At 33.8% G+C, this 21908-nt stretch overlaps 2 protein-coding genes across 5 annotated transcripts in view; one reads left to right on the top strand and one right to left on the bottom strand.

Annotated features, from left to right (window-relative positions):
* chm (chameau) overlaps positions 1-482 on the bottom strand; it is a 40677-nt gene extending 40195 nt beyond the window's left edge. For both annotated transcript variants that reach the window (XM_068776338.1, XM_068776337.1), the window contains exon 1: positions 348-482. In XM_068776338.1, coding sequence (XP_068632439.1) covers positions 348-362 — 15 coding nt within the window. In that variant the 5' untranslated portion in view covers positions 363-482. The remainder of the gene's footprint in view (positions 1-347) is intronic.
* Positions 483-1185: 703 nt separating this feature from the next.
* On the top strand, positions 1186-21737 carry Tbc1d15-17 (TBC1 domain family member 15/17). 3 transcript variants are annotated; one of them, XM_068776310.1, is made up of 10 exons: positions 1186-1411; positions 2809-3001; positions 4088-4507; positions 10966-11134; positions 11458-11554; positions 13218-13634; positions 14831-15018; positions 15497-15623; positions 16536-16770; positions 20923-21737. In XM_068776310.1, exons 1-10 carry the CDS (start codon positions 1370-1372, stop codon positions 20937-20939), a joined length of 1905 nt encoding a protein of 634 aa, XP_068632411.1. In that variant the 5' UTR covers positions 1186-1369; the 3' UTR covers positions 20940-21737. The 3 variants fall into 3 exon arrangements, with proteins under 3 accessions (XP_068632411.1, XP_068632409.1, XP_068632410.1); XM_068776308.1 differs by having other exon boundaries at positions 16536-16826; XM_068776309.1 differs by having other exon boundaries at positions 16536-16867; positions 20923-21002.
* The last annotated feature ends 171 nt before the right edge of the window (positions 21738-21908 follow it).

Raw genomic sequence — 21908 nt, 5'->3', positions numbered from 1 at the left:
GCACCATAAGATTATTAGATACAATTTGTTTGAGAACATTTATATTGAAAATTGTTGTCTGTTTTCCGTAGTAATTTTTTTACATTCAATCTTACTAAGATACAAAATATAAACACTAATCTCCCACGTTTTTTTTCAATACATCTAAGTTATTTTTCTCACGAAACGGTTAATATGGTCAGATGGATATAAAGCTTACATATTATTTTAATTGTATACGTTTTATTAAACGTACATTGTTTAACAAACAATAGTAAATAAATTGTGAAATAAGATTAGAATGTATACTAATTTTTACGGATAATTCTTAGTAAAAGATATTTGTGAATCAGAAAAACAGCACTTACGTCGAGATTTGTCATGTTTATTCCGGTTCAAAGTAATATTATAGTTGAATTATAATTTCGTTTACTTAAAACAGTCCAGAAAATCAATGTTTTCTTTTGGTAACACGATTTATAACAAAAAAATATAAACGGCGTCTTCTGACCTAAATGCCAACGAACTTGACAGTTAACTGACGTTGACAAATTATCAATTGAATTTCAATATTGCCAGGTGCTTCTAACACCTATAAGGTAAAATTCTATGTAATGCTTAATGTTGGAACAAACCCGCCTCGATGATACTTTTTTACTTAGGTACTTTACAATATAAACATTTTTACCCACACCTATATCCAAAATACACTAGGTGTATTTACTTTTAGACACTATTTTGTAAACTTCTTCACTGGTGGAACAGTAAAAAAAGCATCTGTCTATTCACTAGTATTGCATCTTCCCAACATACATCCGAAAAAAGTCAAATGGGCCTTTGGGGTCTATTATCTCAGACAAAACTTTTGCGGCTGGCCATGAAATGTTAAATTTAGCTATTTCATTGATTAACGAAATCTGATTTGAAAAATTGGGTTTACATTAAATATAAAAAAATGCTCTAATTGTGTTAATAAGAAATTTAAGAAACTATTTGTCTTATGTAAATTTGCTACGATTTTATTAGCAAATGAATTTTGTTTTGCCTGAAATTCTGTATATAATTTTAAGCGTCGTAATTGTAATCCGTAAAATAAATTATTAAAGAATTTCTTCTAGTTATATAGATATATACTATATTCTATCGAAACATGATATTTCATTTGTCTTGCGAAATTTTATATTACAAATGGTTGTATTAGGGCAATCTTGGTAGAATATGTTAGACAACAACATATTTTTAATTCTTTCTTCTAGCTGTGCTTTGTTTGGTGTTTACTATTTGCCAAAATAGTCCAATTAAATATGATGGTAAATTAACAATTAGTTGTTCAAATGATTTAAATGAGTAAATAGGTTTCATTTCTCCTTGTTTATGTGTTGTAAACAAAATGTCCTCGAGTTCAGCTGAGGATGTACCCGACCAATGTAAAGTAAGTAACATTTTCTGTAATATTTGCTGTATTTTAGCCACATTACACTGACCTTGATGCAGTTAATAACGGTGTACGTAACTAGTAAATTAATTTAGAAACTGATTATAATGTCCGATTAATTGCGTCACATATTTCACAATTATGTTTGGTGTTTATTTATTATTTAGTATTTTTGGCTGCTTTTAAGGGTATGAAGGCAATGGTAAAGTACATTAGACGCACGTAAAAGGTTTTTTTTGTTTCTAAAAGAAGATAAAGTTTGTCATAAAAGTTTGAAAACTAGAACTATAAAGAAAAACAAACTAAATAATCAATGTCGATTTGTTAATACGTCCTATATACACATACATATATATAATTAATTTCATAATAAATTATGAAATTAATTATAACAAGTGATATTATCCGCTTAAATTACCTTGAATTCCCTGTATAACAGAGATCATAGCTCTCTAATATCCTATATATAGGACTGTCATATAAATTTCCAATAGGACTTATTGGAAGCAGCCACCATCAAATGTGTAGCATCAGAGTCAGCCTGGGTTTACTTAATTAATAAATGAAACTACCTCAACTTACCAATGGCACTAGTTTAATTTATACATTTTATTACATATTCTTACATTCTATTTTATAGTAATAAATTAACAGATTTCTTATTAGATATATTCAGATAATGTATTATTATAATTTGCTTTTATTTACTTTTTTTTTTTAAACAAATGTTAGTTTTACAAATGGAAAGCTGCATATCATTCTAACAGGAATAAGGAAAGAGTAAAAAATGCTCTAAATGAAATCAACATGGCAAAAGACATCAAACAACATATTATTGTGATACTTTTCCCAAAAAGCCAGACATACAACTCTGCTATTGTTTGAAAATATATCATATAAAGAAAAATTACAGAGTAATGATTTAGAAATGACGTTAGTAAAGATGTCAAGATATATTAAATATAAAAACATAAAAGTTTTGTGTTAGTAATTATTTTATGTTAGAGGTAGTAAATTCATCAAGAGTTTTCGATAATGTCTTGAGGGTTAATTGACATCTTAGTAGAGAACTGAAGCTTCATCCATTATTTCTTGAAAAAAAATATTTCTCATTTTTTTCCCTGAAATATACAAGAAATTTCAAACGAACATTGTAAAGGTAAAAGTCTAATCTAAAATAAGGCAGGAAACTGGCTGTATAACTAATAATATATCAAAAGGAAAGACTTCTCCAGATCATAAGGAACAGGATATACTCTAAAAGAGGTTACTATACCCTTTCTACATCTGCTAAAAGTGAAAGTGATTCTTAAAAAAAACTTCAATTAACATTAAAAAATCTAAAACCAAAATTAATATTAACAATGTAAAACTTAAAAATTTGTATTTTCCAGGATCTCTTCACTCAGGATGGAGTACTTCTCAAGGCATGTGTCGGTTGTTCCATCAATGAACTTAACTCTATTGGAATGCTCTGCATTGTCCAGAACCCAGACGCTACTAAATGCATTGAGTGGAGGCCGATTGACTTGATTACTATTGATTCTGATACCCAAGACCAGGAGTGGGCTGTGGTCAATACAATTGGTAAGTTTTATAATACAACATAAGTAAGCAAATTATAATAATAATGTAAGCTCAAATTATTCTGACAGTGAAATCATATAAATTTACTAGCTGATCCCGCAAACATTGTTTTGCAAAAAAAATTAAAGTTTTTAATTAACAAATGTAAGATAAGGGTTGATCGTAGAGGGGTGAAAATTTAGGTTTGTATGTATTTTTGTATGCTGTATCATAATAAAATAAAAACCAAAAAAATTGTCTAAAAAATTAAAAATAAAATTTAGGCGTGGACCACGCTTATCCCTTGGGGTAATGGAAAATAGATAGTAGCCGATTCTCAGACATACTGAATACGCATGTAAAATTTGGTAAAAATCGGTCAAGCCGTTTCGGAGGAGTTCAAGTTCGAACACTGTGACACGAGAATTTTATATATTAGATTAATAATTCAACATGATACATGAAGTAATGTCTCCATTGTGCAAAGATATTTCAAGTTGATAGCGATGAACATCATCAACATGTCAGCTGACAGATGCATACTGTAAGGCGTGGGAATTCACAAAGATCACCTCTATGACCAGTCTCACGCTGTCCGCATCTAGCGACTCGGCGATCGTAACTATGTCGTTGGTCCAATTTGTGGTGGGCCTACCCACGAGAACCTTTCGGCGCTTATTGCGATCGGTTGCGCAATTCTTCGAGCTACATCGGCGATCTGGGTTCTTTAGCGAATCTGCAAGTCAAAGGCACCCACAAAGATTGCCACTATGACCAGTCTTACGCTGTCCGCATCTAGCGACAACACAGACTCTGTGTTTGGCACTAATGTAAAATGGCGGTTGTGTAATTCGCATTGTTTGCTGCATACGCATTTATCAGCGGGCTGGCGGGCGGTGTACTTTGCTTGTTGCACGACTACCACTGCATGTGCGGAAGTGGCTAAATATTGGTATTTTTCTTACTTAGAAAAGTAGTCAAAAAGCATCTATTTATCGGCCCTGTTTTTGAAGTCTTCTCTTACTCCCCTATGACTACAACAAACACTACTACTCTAACTACAATTTAACATGTATTTATATTGTTAATAAATTATGTTTTGATCAGGTCGACGTCAGCGAACTCTAAGCGGGAATATAACATCGGATTACGCTACGTTGCGTTCACGCATCATAAGGATCCCATTAAACGACCTCAAAACATTCAAGGTCACACGCAACAATCAGCAAATGCAGTTCTCAACGAAACCAGGCGTATGGCAGATGTCTTTCTACTTTCAACATGGCAATGCGGAAATTTTCGTAGCATACTTAAAGAACCATGTGAAAACGGCAAAGACGAGACATGATAGAAACACATACGTCGTTGTGGAACCTAACACAGAGACTCAGGTTTTGAATAAATCGTTCGCGGAGCTGGATATATTTACAGAGAATCCCACTGATGTTGTGTGGAGTTTGGTTTCTAATTTGAGACAGAGGCCTTATGAGACGACGATGGAGGCGTTTTCAAAGCTAACCGATATAGGTAAGACTATTTTGTTGTATATATTTTATAGCGGAACGATTCCTACTGCTCCTGTTAGAAGTCCTTGAGGCAGGCATATTTCCTGCGAACATCCATGATTGTATTGTTCTTTTTCTTCCTGTGACGTTACAGCCCTATATGTGTCTTGGCCACTTGGTCCACATTTGCCAAGATGTCATCTTTCCGGTACTCCTCTATCTTCTTCGACACATTCCTGCCACCTCTTTCTGGGCCTTCCTCTAGTTCTTTTTTGTTGCGAGGTTCACTTGGAGAGAGACTGGTGTAGTTTATTTCTAAGTGGCTTGCCCATCTGAGCCTTTATGACTTGCAGAAGCTGATAATCGTTTCTTTTTGATATATATATATATAGGGTTAGTAATACAGAATAAAATGCTAGTTTGATATTGTACAGACAGACATTTGGCCAACCGACAACACCTAAGTGACATTATGGCAACATTTTATAAATAACAGTCTTCGGAAAATGCTGTATTAGATTGCTTTCAATTAGTCCTATTGATGTTATGAAGATTTCCTATGTCCAGCAGTGGGTGTGTTACTGATGAAATGATGATGATAGATGATAAAAGCTAAATAAAGATTTAGTTTTTCTATTTAATTTTTATTTAATCAGAGTTAAATATAATGGTAAAAATATTTACATTAATATTCTTACAAATATTCTTTATCAGTCCTGCAGAAAGCTACCACCAGCTCAGAAGTTAATTCTGCTGAGCCGGCGAGAAGCTCGAGAGGTTACTCTTTACAAATATAGTCTTATAAATAGTGCTTTTTATATTCATATATATACGCATCTATCACTGTTTTATAAATAATTCTGAAACATTTTGCGGACAAAAAAATCATTATAGATGTATTATGACGCAACCGTAAGAATGCCCGCTTTATTGACATTAGGTTTAATTTGACGGTGAAACACGCAAAAAACCACAGCAATAATCTTTACTCTGAGTTTGTTACCAGCGCCAGTGTTAGACGGCATCCACTGGACACGCCGCGTGTACCAGCGCTGCATTAAGATGGCATCCATTTGCCGTACCTTATATTGCATTGTCAGTCTGTATTTGGAAAATACCAGGGTGAATCAAAAAGTTCTTAGAAGTGCATATATATGAAACCTTTTTGGATCAAGTTCGATATTCAAATTAAAGAGTGTCTATCACACTATATTTATGCAGACTGTCACTTGTTTTTGTCAGTTCGTTCGCATGTAATAAATTTTTTTGTGCAACGAGTTGCTAAAAAGTCAAAATTATGGATAAAAGTGAGTTATGTGCGGTGATAAAATATCTCAGTTTGAAAAAAATGTCTACGAAGGAAATTTTTTTGGACATTCAGCAGACATTAGGGGGTGATGCTGTACCCTATTCTATGGTTGCGTACTGGGTGGCTGAATTTAAAAGAGGTAGATCAAGCTGTAAAGATGACCCGCGTTCTGGGCGGCCTTCAACCTCCGTTACAGAAGAAAATGTCAAAAAGGTTGAGAATCTGGTTTTGGAAGACAGAAGAATGACTATAAAACATATAGCTGAGATCCTAAAGATATCTTTTGGTAGCGTTCAATCCATTTTAATTGATTCACTGGGGTTCAAAAAAGTGTCTGCAAGATGGGTGCCACGAATGTTAACCGACGAAAACAAAAAGCGACGTTTGGAAATTTCCAAGCGTAATCTCGAAATGTTCCAGCGTGATTCGGATAATTTTTGCCGTCGTCTTGTCACCATGGATGAAACGTGGCTCCACCATTTTGATCCTGAAACTAAAAGACAAAGCATGTCTTGGAAACGACCATCCTCTCCATCCATTAAGAAATTTCGAGTTGCTCCTACCGCTGGCAAAGTTATGGCCTCTGTGTTGTGGGATAGTGAAGGAATCCTTTTTATTGATTACATGCCAAAAGGCCAGACGATTACTGGACCCTATTATGCAAATTTAATCCCGAAAGTGCGTGAAGCGATTAAAGAAAAACGTTGTGGAAAACTGTCGTTGGGCGTGTTGTTCCTTCAAGATAACGCTACTGCTCATCGATCGGAAGTTGCGCTCAACGCAATCCGCTGTGCTGGCTTCAATCTCCTTGACCACCCACCATATTCTCCGGACTTAGCCCCAAGTGATTTTCACTTATTTCCAAAATTAAAAGAGGAAATTCGCGGAACAAAATTTCACGATAATGACGCGGTTATAGCTGCCGTAGAGGACTTTTTCGAGAGTCAAGAAAATATTTTTTTTTCACAAAGAATAAGGAAGTTAGAAACGCGTTATTCTAAATGCATTGCATTTGAGTGAGATTATGTAGAAAAATAAAATATTATTATTTAAATCTTTGCGTTTTTTAATATTGATTCCAAGAATTTTTTGAATCACCCTCGTAAAATTTCACTGCAATAATAATTTACTAAGGTAGACAGAAAGATATTTTACTTTCAATTTATAAAACAGTATTAATAAATCACAGTAGAAGGTGCGTTGTTTGTAGTGCAAATGACAAAAGACGAGAATCTAAATATGAACGTAAAAATTGTAATGTGGGCTTATGTGTAGATCCCAGATTTAAGATTTATTACAGCCAAATAAATTATTAATAATTATCCTAAGTTCCATTTTTAATTAATATACCACTAAAATCTTTAAATATGTGACACTTAAATGAGAAAATTCGAACATCGGCCTACCGCCATGCAATGTACACACTTCGCGGCGCGCTGCCTGGTTCAGTAGCGTCACTTTGGCGGAACGTACTGTGGTAAGGAAAGGGTTAAGAGAAGTAAGAAAAAGACCAATATTTAGCCACTTCCGCACATGCGTATGCGCACAGACCCTGTGTTTGGCACTAATTAGTGTAACATAACTCCTGAAGATGCCCCGTGGAGGGGTGAAACAGGTTGAGTGATTTGGCGGTGGCAGTTGTGTAATTCGCATTTTTTGCCGCATACGCATTTGTCAGCGGGCTGGCGGGCGGTGCACTTTGTTGCACGACTACCACTGCATGTGCGGATGTGGCTAGTCTTTTTCTTACTTAGGATGGACTTCCGCAAGGTAACGCCTGATTCCATTAAATAGGGTTAAGAGATTCTATGCACACATTATTATTAATATCTTAAGCTTTCTAAATTTTGAATATTTCACTTTTACAATGCCCGTCAAATTGACGGGTTAGTTGGTTAACAATTCTTATATGATCGCTTCGTTTGAAAAGTCTAAGCTCCTCCTTGGTCCCGCTCCTCTGATGATGCCGTTGTCTGAATACATTACTTTAGGCCATCCTCGTCGTGCAGCCATTCGTCATAGCGCCATGATCGCCGTGTCTATAGTCAGTGTTGCTAACAGTTCGCACATAAGGCACACCAACGTTTTTAAACGGTTTTATTTAGTTCCACCCGTACGGAATTTATTGGTTTATTTATTTGGGTCAAAATTAGAAATTGAAATTTAAACACCTTCCCGTTGTCAGATTGATCTGAAATTTGGTACACACATTTAATTTAGATGACAATACAATATAATATAATCAATAACATTATAAATCTAACATGGCGGCTGATACAAAATGGCGGATTACATATTTTTCCTTAACCCCCTCAATATGGGTATCAAATGAAAGGGCTACACTAGTGAAACACGATGATTATGTCAAAATTTAAAATTCAAGATGGACGCCGTTCCAATATGGCGGACTAGGTACATATTTTTCCACAACCACCACAATATGGGTATCAAAAAACCGTTTAATTTAAAAGTTTTTTAAATGTATTTATTCATATCGTCGCTCGGTTGTCACCCGCATGGGTCTGAGAGAATCTGCTCTTGTGTACATGAATGTACAGTTCCAATACGCGGCCGTGACGTCACCTCTTGCGCCAGGGCCGGTCAACACGCGGAGTAGCCGTTCGCTAACTCCCCCCGTGGGCTTGTAAAATTGTAGAGTACGTAAGTCCATCGCACGCAGCCACTGCTGAAAGCTCTCGGCGGCGTCGGTTAGTCCTTCGTCATAGATCCTGCGGTAACATATTCGCAGAAATCGTGACGTGCCTGATGAGTTCAAGCGGATCCAACCCTGTCAGCACTGTACTTAGCACCTTCCGTTTCGTCGGCGGTCCAGCCAGTGTGTTGACCTCGCTCGGGTCTCTATTCTTAGTCGTGTGACACTCCGAGAGGTCTTTTCTGAGGATCCATGTCAACTTTTTCTGGGTTTCTGACGCTTAACTGCCTCACCGGCATACGTGCTGAATAGCGATAATTACTGTGCCGATCGTTGTGTCGGTCTCACACTTTGTCGAGCCGCACTATGCCTTCGGCGCACCCACAGTGTGGTGTAGGCGGGCGTTGGCTGGTTGGGCGGTTGTTGGGGGATTGATTTCTCTTTCTGGCAACTGGAAGTACAAGTCTAGCACTGCCTCAGCTCTGGTGGCTAAAGTTTAAATAAACTATCTAGAAAAGACCAGAAACTATTGCGGCTCTGTTCTCTTTCCACTTACGCGCTTTTCACATTGACGTTGGACTGTAGCGTGTCACGAGGGGTTAACTCTGAAAAGAAACACCCAGGACGATGAAATTAAACACGCTTATTCGTTAGAAATATACTCGCATGAATAAAAACACTAACTAATTATTCACATATACTATAACTAAAGAATTACAAGACTAATTATACAATGCTTCGAGGTACTGTGTCTGAGAGAGAGTGCGGTTGGTTACGATACCCCGGTCCTTGCTCTCATTTACACGGGCCTGCGCGTTAGTGGGGGAGATATCGGAGCGTGGGATTCGGGGTGGGGTTCCGCATATGCACGCTCGGCGCCCGCCCCCTAGGTGCGGGGCGCGGTGGTAAGGTCTATGCACATGGTCGATCTGCGCAATGCCGTACGCAACACTAGTGTTAAAAACATCTCAACAAAATATTACTGTACTCCTATGAAATAAATATTACTTAGTGTGTTTAAATATTTGACTTTCGTCCTTTGTCTAAATATCACTTGGTTAATGACTGTCTACGAAATCTTTTGGCCATTTGATAATATATATGGGATTATAAAAATGTTTTTTTTTTTATGTTTATATTGCACCCCTGGTTAAGAACTTCGACAGGGTAAGTGTTCAGATTTACCAGAATCAAGCAGAAAATATCATCTATGGTACTATCATAATTTCAAGTATTATGCATAGCTATACTTAATAAAGTATAAAACATTAACATAAATATTATTTATGATCTGGTAGTGTCACTTACCATGTTCATCACTTGCCTCATCATCTTGAATATATCAGCAAATACACGACTACTGCAAGGCATAAAGTATGTCATGTCAATAAGCCTTTGATGTAGCCGTGATGGTCTAGCGCTGTCCGCATACAGCAACTACCTTCGACCCTGACTATGTTTTAGGGCCCCCGTTATTGGGATCTCTCGTATCCCCTATCTAGTTGTTGGACAGTGTTTGATATTCTGATTATTTACTTTCTTTTCTTTTTATTTCTGTACTCTTCTATCATTCTTCAATGATCAATCTTTCCTCTTCTTTCATTCAACAATTTTGTATAATTCTTTTTCATACTTATCTCCGTTCGTTCATCACCTCAATTCCTTCGTCTCGTTCCTTAAATAAAACAGATCCGGGTTATATCACATTTATTTCTTCTTTGTAATAATTATTATTTTAATTGGAATTGGATATAGCATTATAATTGCATCTTAAAAATTTAAATACGTAGCAACGAAGATTCATAACTAGCACTAAAAGCCCAAAACAAATATAGTTTTAATTTTTTTAGTGATCACTTTTACCAAAGTTCCTAATAAAGTTTAATAGTATAATATCACTTAAAGGATACTTTAGATCAGTGTTTCTTAACATTTTTTGTGCCATTCCCCACCTAAGCCTTTCTAAAATTGTTATGCCCCCCTATGTAACATACATCGTTTTAATGTTAAAGCGATAGATTTAAACTAGTGTCGACTCCGTTTTCGAATTGCCCCCAGTTAACAATTAAATTACCCTTCAATAACAGTCAAATCAACAAACAAATCCCCCTATTCACAATCGAATTGCCCCCTGTTTACAATCGAATCGCCCCCATTAACCTAACTCTAACTAACCTAACCCCCGTTAACATTCAAACTGCCTCCCCTGTGAGGCTGGGGGCCCCACGTTGGGAAACCCTGCTTTAGATAGTTTAATTTTTGGACTTATTGCATGATAATTCACAGGTAGTGAATATGGCCCACTTATCTATTACAAATGTTTAATGTAAATGGATTATGAATATTTACTTTATTAGTACCCTCAGTGAAATCGGAAAAAATTAAAACCTAGCTAGATAGCATCTATCGCTATAGCTAGAATTCTATTTTCAAATTTCGAATTGCTAGAGGCATTATACACGCCTGCCACATATTCCGATAATCTGGCAATAAAATATTTAATGGAATAAAATTTCAGTGTACTTCGGCAATGAGGGAATGAATGGAAAGAGGGACGTGTCTGAGGAGGTTGCTGATTTGCTGACAAAGAGTATGAGTGCTATAGAGGACACCACGGTGGTGAAGAGTGATGAGTATGAAGTTATCAGCGTCAAACCAACATTACCCCCACGGCCTTGTATACCCAGGTATGATATTAAACTTATTTTATTTTATTTTAAAATCGAAATATAGCTTTATTATAGAATTTTCAGATACTTACATACATGTTTATGTATGTTTATGTTCCTTTGTTTTTGTAAATATATATTTTTTGCACACGTAAACTACCCTTTATTAGTACTTTTACCTTTTCAATACTATGGTTTTCTGTAAGATTTTGCCTTGTGTGATAAGACCGCTCATTGTAGTTTTTTGTATATTATTGTAAAACTGATTAAATGTATTTTAACGTGTACAATAAATAAATATATACATGAGTTTGTAATTAAATTTGTTTTATCTACAACAGAGGCACTCCCTTGTCAACTGAAAAATGGGATGGTCTTCAAGACACTGAGGGTCGAGTGACGGAGGTTGAGGGAGTCAAGCAGCTTATATTTCGTGGTGTGAGTTCTCATATTTTGAATAAAGTTTCCTCTTTTGCCATTGATAAATATTAGCATATGTCTTTTTGATTTGCACTAAGAATTTGAATCGGTTTTAATTAATTTTATTATCGTTAATAATTTTCATAAAGAATTTTGGATTTAATGGAATCAGGCGTTATCTTGCGGAAGTCCATCTTTAATAAGAAAAGGACCAATATTTAGCCACTTCTACATGCCGTGGTAGTCGTGCAACAAAGTGCACCGCCGGCCAGCCCGCTGATAAATGCGCATGCGGCAAACAATGCGAATTACACAACTGCCACCGTCAAATCACTTAACACGTTTTTCACCCCTCCATGGGGCATCTTCAGGAGTTATGTTACACCGATTAGTGCCAAACACATAGTAAATTTTGGATGTTTTGAATGTTAATCATAGAAAACACACATCATAATTTCACTTCTAATGTACTATATGTCTACTGCTGTACATAGGCCTCTTGCAAATATTTCCAAGAAGCCAGTTGGCAGCGGCCTGCATTTAGTGTTTTATGATGACCTTAACAAAGTCATTTGTGCACTATTTTGGTGGATGTCCAAGCTCGCCGGTCTGTGGTCCTCACTCTAGAAACTTAGAGTTTTTTAATGTGATTTTGCAACGAAATTGCTCCAATTTTTTTTTTGGTGTCGAAAGTTGGTCGGGCCCTGTTAAATTTTGATTTATAAAAGTATACAATTAATCCCTTTATGTGAGCCGTTATGCCGTAGATATACTGTGTTCGTGATACTATTAATGCCAGAATATTTACAGATTTTTTGGTTAGGCAAAAAGAGGTAAAGATGCGTTTACACGATGGCAAAATGTCAGTGTATATCTGTTTTTAGCACGGCTCGAACAAGAGCTCTAGCTTTAATGTTGACTGTTTTTGTGTATTTAATAGAATCAGGCGTTATTTTGCGGAAGTCCATACTAAGTAAGAAAAGGACCAATATTTAGCCACATGTGCGGAATACATGCAGTGCTAGTCCTGCAACAAAGTACACCGCCCGCCAGCCCGCTGATAAATGCGTATGCGGCAAACAATGCGAATTACACAACTGCTACCGTTAAATCACTCAACACGTGTTTTACCCTTCCACGGGGCATCTTCAGGAGCTGTGTTACACCGATTAGTACCAAATACATGGTCAAGTTTCAGTCAGTGTTTTTGTGTACTCTACCGATTAATGTCTTTTTAGATAGATTTCTTTTAAAAAAATGTATTAAACATTTTGTGGATGTCGTGGAACCAAAACGAATATAAAAAACTATATGCAAGCAATGACTTCAATTTTTACTGTTGTGATGTATTCCACAACTAACAGACACCCAGATTAAATTAAGTGCACAAAATAAGTAACTAAGTAAGACAAAATTAAGTTGTTACTTTCAAACCTTTTATATAAGTAGTCAGTATAAACCCATGTTTAAATATTTTTACAATCTTTAACAACAATGGTACAGTGTAAAACTCTCAAAGTATATCAGGTAAATCCTATTACCGTTTAAAAGGCTTAAATCTTAAGGCTTTATTTAACATCTGTTTGTGACTCAACTTCCTAATATAATGTAATGGGTAATGTAAGTTAAATAAACACACAGATTAATGATTTGATTTCATTAAAATTATGTTTACTTACAGGGTGTAGCACATTCGATACGGCATTTAGTTTGGAAATACCTTTTGGATTACTATCCCTGGAATATGAGTCAGTCGGAGATAAAAAACTTACAGAGGAAGAAAACGGAAGAATACTTCTCGATGAAGCTGCAATGGAGGTCCATGACGGAGGGACAAGAAGCCAGGTTTTCAGAATACAGAGAAAGAAAGAGTTTGGTTGAAAAAGATGTCAATAGAACGGATAGAACGCTGCCATTCTTTGCTGGTGAAAATAACCCAAACTTGGTGATACTCCAGGACATCTTGATGACATATGTCATGTATAACTTTGATTTGGGATATGTGCAAGGAATGAGTGATATACTGGCGCCGTTGCTACTACTGTTGGGCAACGAAGTGGACAGTTTCTGGTGCTTCGCCGGTTTCATGGAAAAAATTGTGAGTAAATTCTTAAAACTAAAACTTATTTTTCTCGTATCCCTATATTATATATATGTATTTGTAATTATATATCTACGTCGTATATTGAACTGGATTTAAACCACTAAATTTAGATTTCAAATAGTTAACAATATAAAACTTAAACCTGCCTTTTAGTTTTAAATCTGTCATTAAAATTATATTAAAAAACAAATCTTATTATAGCGATCAATAGTTTCTAGTCGATTAAAACATGTGGAACTTGGTTTAACAGGGTTTATATATCAACCATTGTAAAATTTATTTAAAACGAGCAGCCTTATGATGAGCAGTTTTATGATGTTAAAATAAAAGACGATTTATAAGTAAATGCTTACTTAAATAAAGGTATTTTGAATTTGTATAAAATCTGTCTATGAGCCGGAGATGTTATTTTTATTTAGGTGTCAACGTGCTTTTGTAAATCGAAGAGATAAACAAGCTGACACAAATAGTGGCATTAACATCAAGCAATAGGCTTTTGTCATTCAATCGACTATTAGCAATGAATATATATATATATATATATATGTATATATATGTATATATATGTATATATGTATATATGTATATATGTATATATATATATATATATATATATAAAGATTTATTATATTTGTGGAGTTGAACGCAGTAATTGTTTCTGAAATAAAAATTTTATTATCGTTAATTCTGTACAGCACAAATATAATACGAGTAAACAAATTATAGATAAGCACCTGAAATGAAAGACAATCAAAGCATTTAACTCCTATTAATTAATTTTAACATTAGTTATAGTGATTAAAGATTTAAGGTTAGGAAAGAATACAAAGTTTATTTTATAGAGTCACTGACACATTCACACTTTGACATTGACAGTTGAGAAGTTCAGATATTATAGATAATTCAAATTAATGAATTATTATGGAAAGTATATTTTCCTTTTTTATATATGTACTTTACACATTATTTTTCATAGATTGTCTAATACTTTGTAGAATAGTCTCTGGGAAAAAAAATTGAACTTTATGCCTTTGAATGTTCTCATGACACATACTTATAGTGTTGTTTAAAAGGTCGAATCTGCCAGTATTCATCGATCACAATATTAATTTACTTTTCATAATCATAATTTCAGCCGTACGCAATGCGGTTTATATGCAAATTTGAATGTCTTAATTCTAAAATTACAGGCTCCAAACTTCGATATGGACCAAGCGGGTATGAAGCAACAGCTGTTATACCTGCAACAGCTGCTAACGTTTGCCTCACCTGAACTGGCACACCATCTATCACAGAAGGACTCCGGCAATATGTACTTTTGCTTCAGATGGCTTCTTGTGTGGTTTAAAAGGGAATTCTCACACCGGGATATCATGAGGTATTTAAATACTGAAATATAGTAATGTTCTAGACTGTATGGTATTGGGGGCTAACAACCGGAGTAGTAGTTTTAAGAAGACCACCTTGGTTACCAATGTAGCTTGAAGAATTGCTTGTAGAAAGTGGCAGTAAAAAGATGTGTTGTTGTAGAGTTTTTTCATGCTCTATAGCTATAACACCTTCCAGAGTCAAAAATAAAATACATTAAAAAAAGTTGGTAATAAAGTCGTGTAAGTTCCAATGATGAATAAACGGAATTTTATCTTTATCTTTGTAACTTTGTAAAACAAATAGTAGCAAGGAGGTTAAACATGGCATGACATGGCAAAAAAGGTTTATGAAGTTGATAACTAAAAAAATAGAGAAAATAATAGACATATAATTACAATAATACATTACAATAATAGACACTGAGAGACGCTAGTGAGAATAAATATAAAATAAAAAAATAATTAGTAATATAACTATTTTTTTAGGCTATGGGAAGTTCTTTGGACGGGGTTGCCATGCGCTAATTTTCACCTATTGATCTGTGTTGCCATCCTAGACGCCGAAAAGGATATTCTTATCAGCAAGGATTATGGATTTACTGAAATTTTAAAGGTAATGCTCTTATTTATTTAAAACCCTGGAATCTTTGTGGTAATGGTAAATGTTTTCTTTGCATTCATTTTGGTTTCATCAAATTTTTGTACTGGATGATTAGTTATGGGTGTGAAAGTTTTAAAGGGGTGAATATATCGCTTAATTGCCGTCAGTTAGTGTGTGCACCCTATCCAATTGTCAATGGTTTCAGAATTTTTTAGTAAAGTAATAATATAAAAAATGCACTGTAAGTACATACTAAAATTAATTATTGTAAAATTGTCCCTGCAGACTTTATACTGTTAGAATTTATTATTAGCTTCTAGCATTCCATTAGAAAAAATAAATTAATGTGACGTCAATGGCACATCACTCGTTCAACCGATGGCCGTTGGAACCGAAAGGTGACCTCGAGCTGGTCGTGGTCTGGTTTGACCCCTGACTAGAAGGTCTGACGACATATTTAATGTCGCGTGATGTCGCTGGACTGGTTTTCGTGGCGTTTTTTGGGGGAATCCTATCTATATATATATGTATATAGCCTTGTATGTTGCCTCTATTGGCTGAAAAAAAGATGAATGTAGTATATTTCAGAGTGATCACTTTATTGGGTGATTGGAAATAGATGTAAGAGCTTAAAAGCTTTTTGCTGACAAATGAGCTATACGTTCACCCCTTTTACAGCTTTTACACATAATATATCACACCATTACAGATTTAGTATTTTATGAAAAGTGAAAAATTTTAAAAAGAATGATTTGAGGGCTGTCTGAAATGTACTTTTTAGCGGTTTGGTTTTTATTTATACATTTTAAATATATTTACACATACATTATTGGAAATGTAATAGTATCAGCATATGTATATTCAATTTATAACTATATAATATTTTATTCATTAACATGTATTTTAAATATCATTTTATTTCAGCATGTAAATGATTTGTCAATGAGGCTGGATGTTGATAAAATCTTAAGCACAGCCGAGGGCATATACCATCAGATAATATCAGCATCGCACTTGACGGATCAGATCCGAGTGATAATAGGCCTCCCCACTGTAGGAGGCACATCACAACCAGATGATTCACAATCTGAGGAGTCGCCAGAAGTGGCTTCCCATTCGAGAACCGAAGCCCCGCAGTCACGTGAGGCGACAGTGAACGGTAATGGCACAGACGATAAAGATCAGCGAGTTCTCTTCGCCCCGGAGATGGACGAAGTTATGTATCAAATAGGGCTTGATATGAATTTCTGAGAGCGGTGATTATTTCTCTCGCTGTTTTTATATATGTATATATAAATATGTGTTTGTATGTGATTGCAACTATTCAGTGTTTATCGTTGAATATGTTGTCCCATAAATCAACGTCAATCAAACAACACGTCCAGTCAGAGTAATGAAATATAAATAACTACAAATATATAAGTATATGACTCTATAGTAAAATCCATAAAATAATTTAATACGGGAAAAAAATATATTTTAAGGAAAGATATTGAAACATATAGTATTAAAGATTAAAGACAAGATAAACATGTCTGGGATTTTCAGTAGGAAAATATATAACATCAAAATATAGTAAAATTGGAAAGAGTGATAGTCGAGTTTTATGTCAGATTTTTCTCGATAGAATCATCTGAACCCCGCAGTAGGGTGAGGAGAAAATTAGAACCAATAATATTGAGGAAAGATAAGTATTTAAATATACGTTATATGAACATTATAGCCTATCTAATGTAATAAATATTTGTTCACTAACGTAACTGGAGATGTTATTACTTTGGTTAATATAAGTTTTTGGTATGGCAATAATTTTGTAAACGGGAAGCAAATTTTTTAAAATTAATTGTCTGTGGTAGGGTTCGACGTTGATATATGGGACATCACAGATAAAGACATTTGTTTTGACATTGTGATATTATTAGAAATCGGGTATTCGAATGTAAACGGTTTTAAATAATTACTAATAAGTCAAATAAAAGAGGAACTAGTTTCAGAGCCTACCTACGTGTAAGTATGTATAGTTATTTGTCTCACTCGCACATTCTTAAATATTTTTTTTATTATTTTTATATTTTTTTGAAGTTAATTATACATTGGATTATTTGATCTCTATATGGTTTATCATAATGTCAATATTTTCTTATTTTAACCCATTTGCATCATATGTAAGTACAAAGAAATAACCATAACTCTGAATTGGCTCATTTGACCAGTATTTTCAAATGTAAATTTAAAAAAAAAACCGTTATGTGGAATGCATACCACACTACACTACATTTTATCTTTTAGGTTATGAATTAATTTATTTACCATTAAATAGAAACAAAATAACAGATCATTTCAACCTAACAATGTGACAGTTACCAGTATTTGTGCTTGCCTGTGTGATCTTATGCTGTTAGAAAATATATTATTATTGCTTAAATATTTGGCAGCCTCATATACACGATGATTGGAAATAGCATTAACACCGGTACCAGTGTTTGTCTGTTCCCACAGTTAATAACACACTTCGCAGTATAAGATCACTCTTATACTACGAAGTGTGTTATTATTACTTGAATATTTGATTTAAATTCCCAAAGCAGTCATTGATTGCATGATTAAAAATAGCATTTACAAAGATAACACTGCTTGTCTAGTGTAATCTTATGCAATTAGAAAATGTATTATTATTACTTGAATATTTGGTTTAAATTCCCAATGCAGTCATACATACAGATTGATTAAAATAGCATTTACAAAGATATAGTGATATCTTTGTAAATGCTGTGCTTGTCTGTTGTAATCTTATGCTGTTAGAAAATGTATTATTACTACTTAAATATTTTTTTTTAATTTACAACGCAGCCGCGTATACAGGATGATTAGAAATAGCCTTTACACTTCTATTAAACATGTATATAGTGATCACTTGTAAAGATGAGTGGTTATATAATATGATGTAAATGGGTTAATCTATGTATGGCATGATTTGATTGCATTAGTAGTGTTGCATTTGTATATAGCAGGGGTGGCCAAGATCTTCGATAGTGGGAACCAATTGAATACGCATTTGAAACACTCAAAAGAATGTTTTTTTTTACAAATATTATATTTATTGAAATTATTTTAACAAAAGTATAACATATGTGTATTAAGCTTAGATATAATGGCACAGGAATGTGACAGCACTCTAAATCTTAAGATGCCGGTTAGTTAATTATGATCGGTGTCTGGATTTTGCTAGTTTTATGGTGGAGTAATAATTATTATTATTCACACTGTATATAGATATACACAGTAATCATTCGATATCCCAGGAGTTATCATAGGTAATGTAAGTTTAATTATTCAAATAATTCGACAATTAAATGGAGCCAAAAATAATTGTTCAAAGAGCCGCTGTTTGGCCACCCCTAGTATATATGTAGTTGTAGAGTCGAGTCGTATTGTAACTTTTCTTTCTCATGCATGACTGTGAATCTCTTACTCATTCCACATAAAATTCTCATTGAAAATATACTTGGCGTGTGTAAAAGTATGATATTTCATTGTGTAATTACAATATATGTTTGGGCATCGATTTGTATGTATGTAATTATTAGTTTTTGAAAACTAAAATTATAATTTTTATTCAGAATATATATTTTAGCAAAGAAACTCAACATCTATAGCGTGCCATAAGTTAATTTAGATACAGTACGTTTCAAAAGACCAGGTTCTATACCTATAATGATTTTTTTTTAAAATACATATGCCTAAAAATGTGTTTGTTCTGCTAGTGAAAGCATTTGGTATTCCGTCTATGATGATATATAGCAGGGGTTGCCAACCTACGGTTCTTTGAGGGATTATTTGTAGCTCGCGATAAATGTAACAGAATTCACTTAAAATTTTTATGTAATAATTTTTTTAAAAATTACTGTAGTATTTAATTTTAATGCATACATTATGTACTTTTCTTTAAAAAAATAATACCTTTTAAAAACATTATTTGCGGCTCGTAATTTTTTTTAAAAATCGAACATTTCCTCGTATTATCAAGGCGCTTGGCCACCCCTGATATAGTGTTAAAAGCTGTAACCTATGGTTTTTTCTCTGAAGTTGGCAGTTAATATAACACTGTTTCAATGGTAATTTTGTAAGAGATAGGGGTACAGCTTGTAGCGTAATAATTGTAAGGAAATATAAAGATGCGTTTACATGCAACTGTTGTTTCAATATATATGCAAATAACTATATACGAATTTCAATTACCCTCACTCGGTTGACAAAAAATGGTGTCCGTTTTGTATCTGGTTATTGTGAAGTCAGTCTTTGTCATCAGTCGTTAGAAATACATACCAGATCACGATAAACAGTAATCGATGCGACCAATAAATCTAAAAACAAAAAATTGTGTTGTATTGGTATTTAAAGTTTAAAGAAAAAAAACTCGCCTGGACTTTGCAAATAGATGCATGTAAACGCATCCTTAAGTCGTTACAAATCAATCGGATAAGTTGTACCATAAATTAAAGTCAAGGCGAAATCGGTTAATAAGGCTAAAAGGATTTTCTTTTAATTTTTGAATTAGAATTTAAATTTTTATAATTTGTTACCACTTTCAAACTTGCAACAATCCGACCAGTGCCAAACACTTTTTAGGTGTTTGGCACTAGTCGATCTAACATCTCCTGAGGATGCCCTGTGGAGGGGTGAAACACGTGTAGAGTAAATTAACGGTGGTAGTTGTTTCACATTGTTTACCGCACACGCATTTATCAGCGGGTTGGCGGGCAGTGCACTTCATTGCACGACTACTGTTGCATAGCGGAAGTAGCTATATATTAGTCCCTTCCTTATACAGTATTTCAGTTTATTATTCCGTTAAAGTTTGATGAAGTAGATCTAGAAGTTAGTAATTTAGTTACATTTGTTTTAACTTAATTTTGTGCATTAATGAGGGGTATTTTTGTTCCAAATTCAGCTCACTGAATTATGTGTTTTTGTCTGTCACTAACAGAATTGATACAGTAACGTGAAATGGAAAAAAAAATATATGGAGGAGTAAAGATTTGCAGTAAGAATTGTGTTTTTTCAATTCCTACTATAAATAGGATCACAGGATATATTAATTTCATTTATTTTTGGAATAGTATTATTTTTAAAAAATATTTGACAAAGATTTTTTTATTACCCTCTATACTCACCTATCACAATATTTTGTCTTGACGTTGATTTATGGGACACGTTATATAGAAGTATAATTGATTGATTGACTTGTATAATTAGGAATAATTTAATAATCTTAACAAAAAAGGTAATATATATTTTTTTTACATTCCAGGTTACACTCGAATATAATGGATTACAGATATCTATAGTAACGAGAACAGTGTTGGCCTTGCTTGCCTAGCATATACGAAAAATGTCTATATTGTATATTATGCAGTATGGACTAAACTACAGAGTGATATATTTTGTACTTTTCTAAGGCAAATTGAGAAATTATTTTCCCCGCCAATAGTGACATTGACATTTGGTTGACAGACAAATCATTGAAGTGAAATTTGGCCGTTGGATAAGTCCAATAGCATTTTAACTGTGAATATTTATAGCTTTATTGTAAATTTTTGCAAAAGATAAAATATAAACGTATTTACAAAATTTCACTTCGATTTTGTGTGTCGGCTATGTTACTTCCTGTTCTGTTTGTCGGCTAAATTTCTGTCATAATATCCGGGAACCACACAGGTAGTATTTTTTTTAAATGTTTATTGGTTGCACTTTCATGTTTATAAGGGCCTTAATATTTAAACAAAATTTATCTAGTTATTTAAAAGTATTGCAATACAATTTTTTTAATAGAAAATTTTGGCAATATTCGAAAAATTTGAAATATTAAACATTGTTTAAATTGAAAAATATGTATAACACTGTCGACGTTCAGTGTTTTTTTTTTAAATATGGAGGTAGTGTTTCCTTAAAAAAATTGTTTCGGCACCAAGTTTGTGATAGTATAAGTAATTCTTTAGACACAAATGATTTAGATATTTTCTAAACTGTGGTGCAAATAAACTGTCAATTTTTACACATTTAAGATAGTATGTAGTCAATGTTGTATTTTTTTGTATTGGCCTTACGAAAAGTTTTCGTGCCTTTTTTTTTAAGGCCAGCCTGTTTGCTAACTGCTAAAATATTTAAATGACAAATTATTATTGCTTTTCAAATTGATTCACTTTCACATTAAGAAAAATAATAATCATGTTCTTTTGTGAAGATAAATAAATGCGATTTTGAATTTAAATAATTTATTCAATTGTATAATCTCAT

This window comes from Battus philenor, unplaced genomic scaffold (assembly GCF_028537555.1).
Source record: "Battus philenor isolate CCGP_79_NKW_IND1 unplaced genomic scaffold, ilBatPhil1.0.hap1 SCAF_12, whole genome shotgun sequence".
In the NCBI taxonomy this organism is placed as follows: Eukaryota; Metazoa; Arthropoda; class Insecta; order Lepidoptera; family Papilionidae; genus Battus; species Battus philenor.
This window is presented reverse-complemented; position numbering and strand designations above follow the sequence as displayed.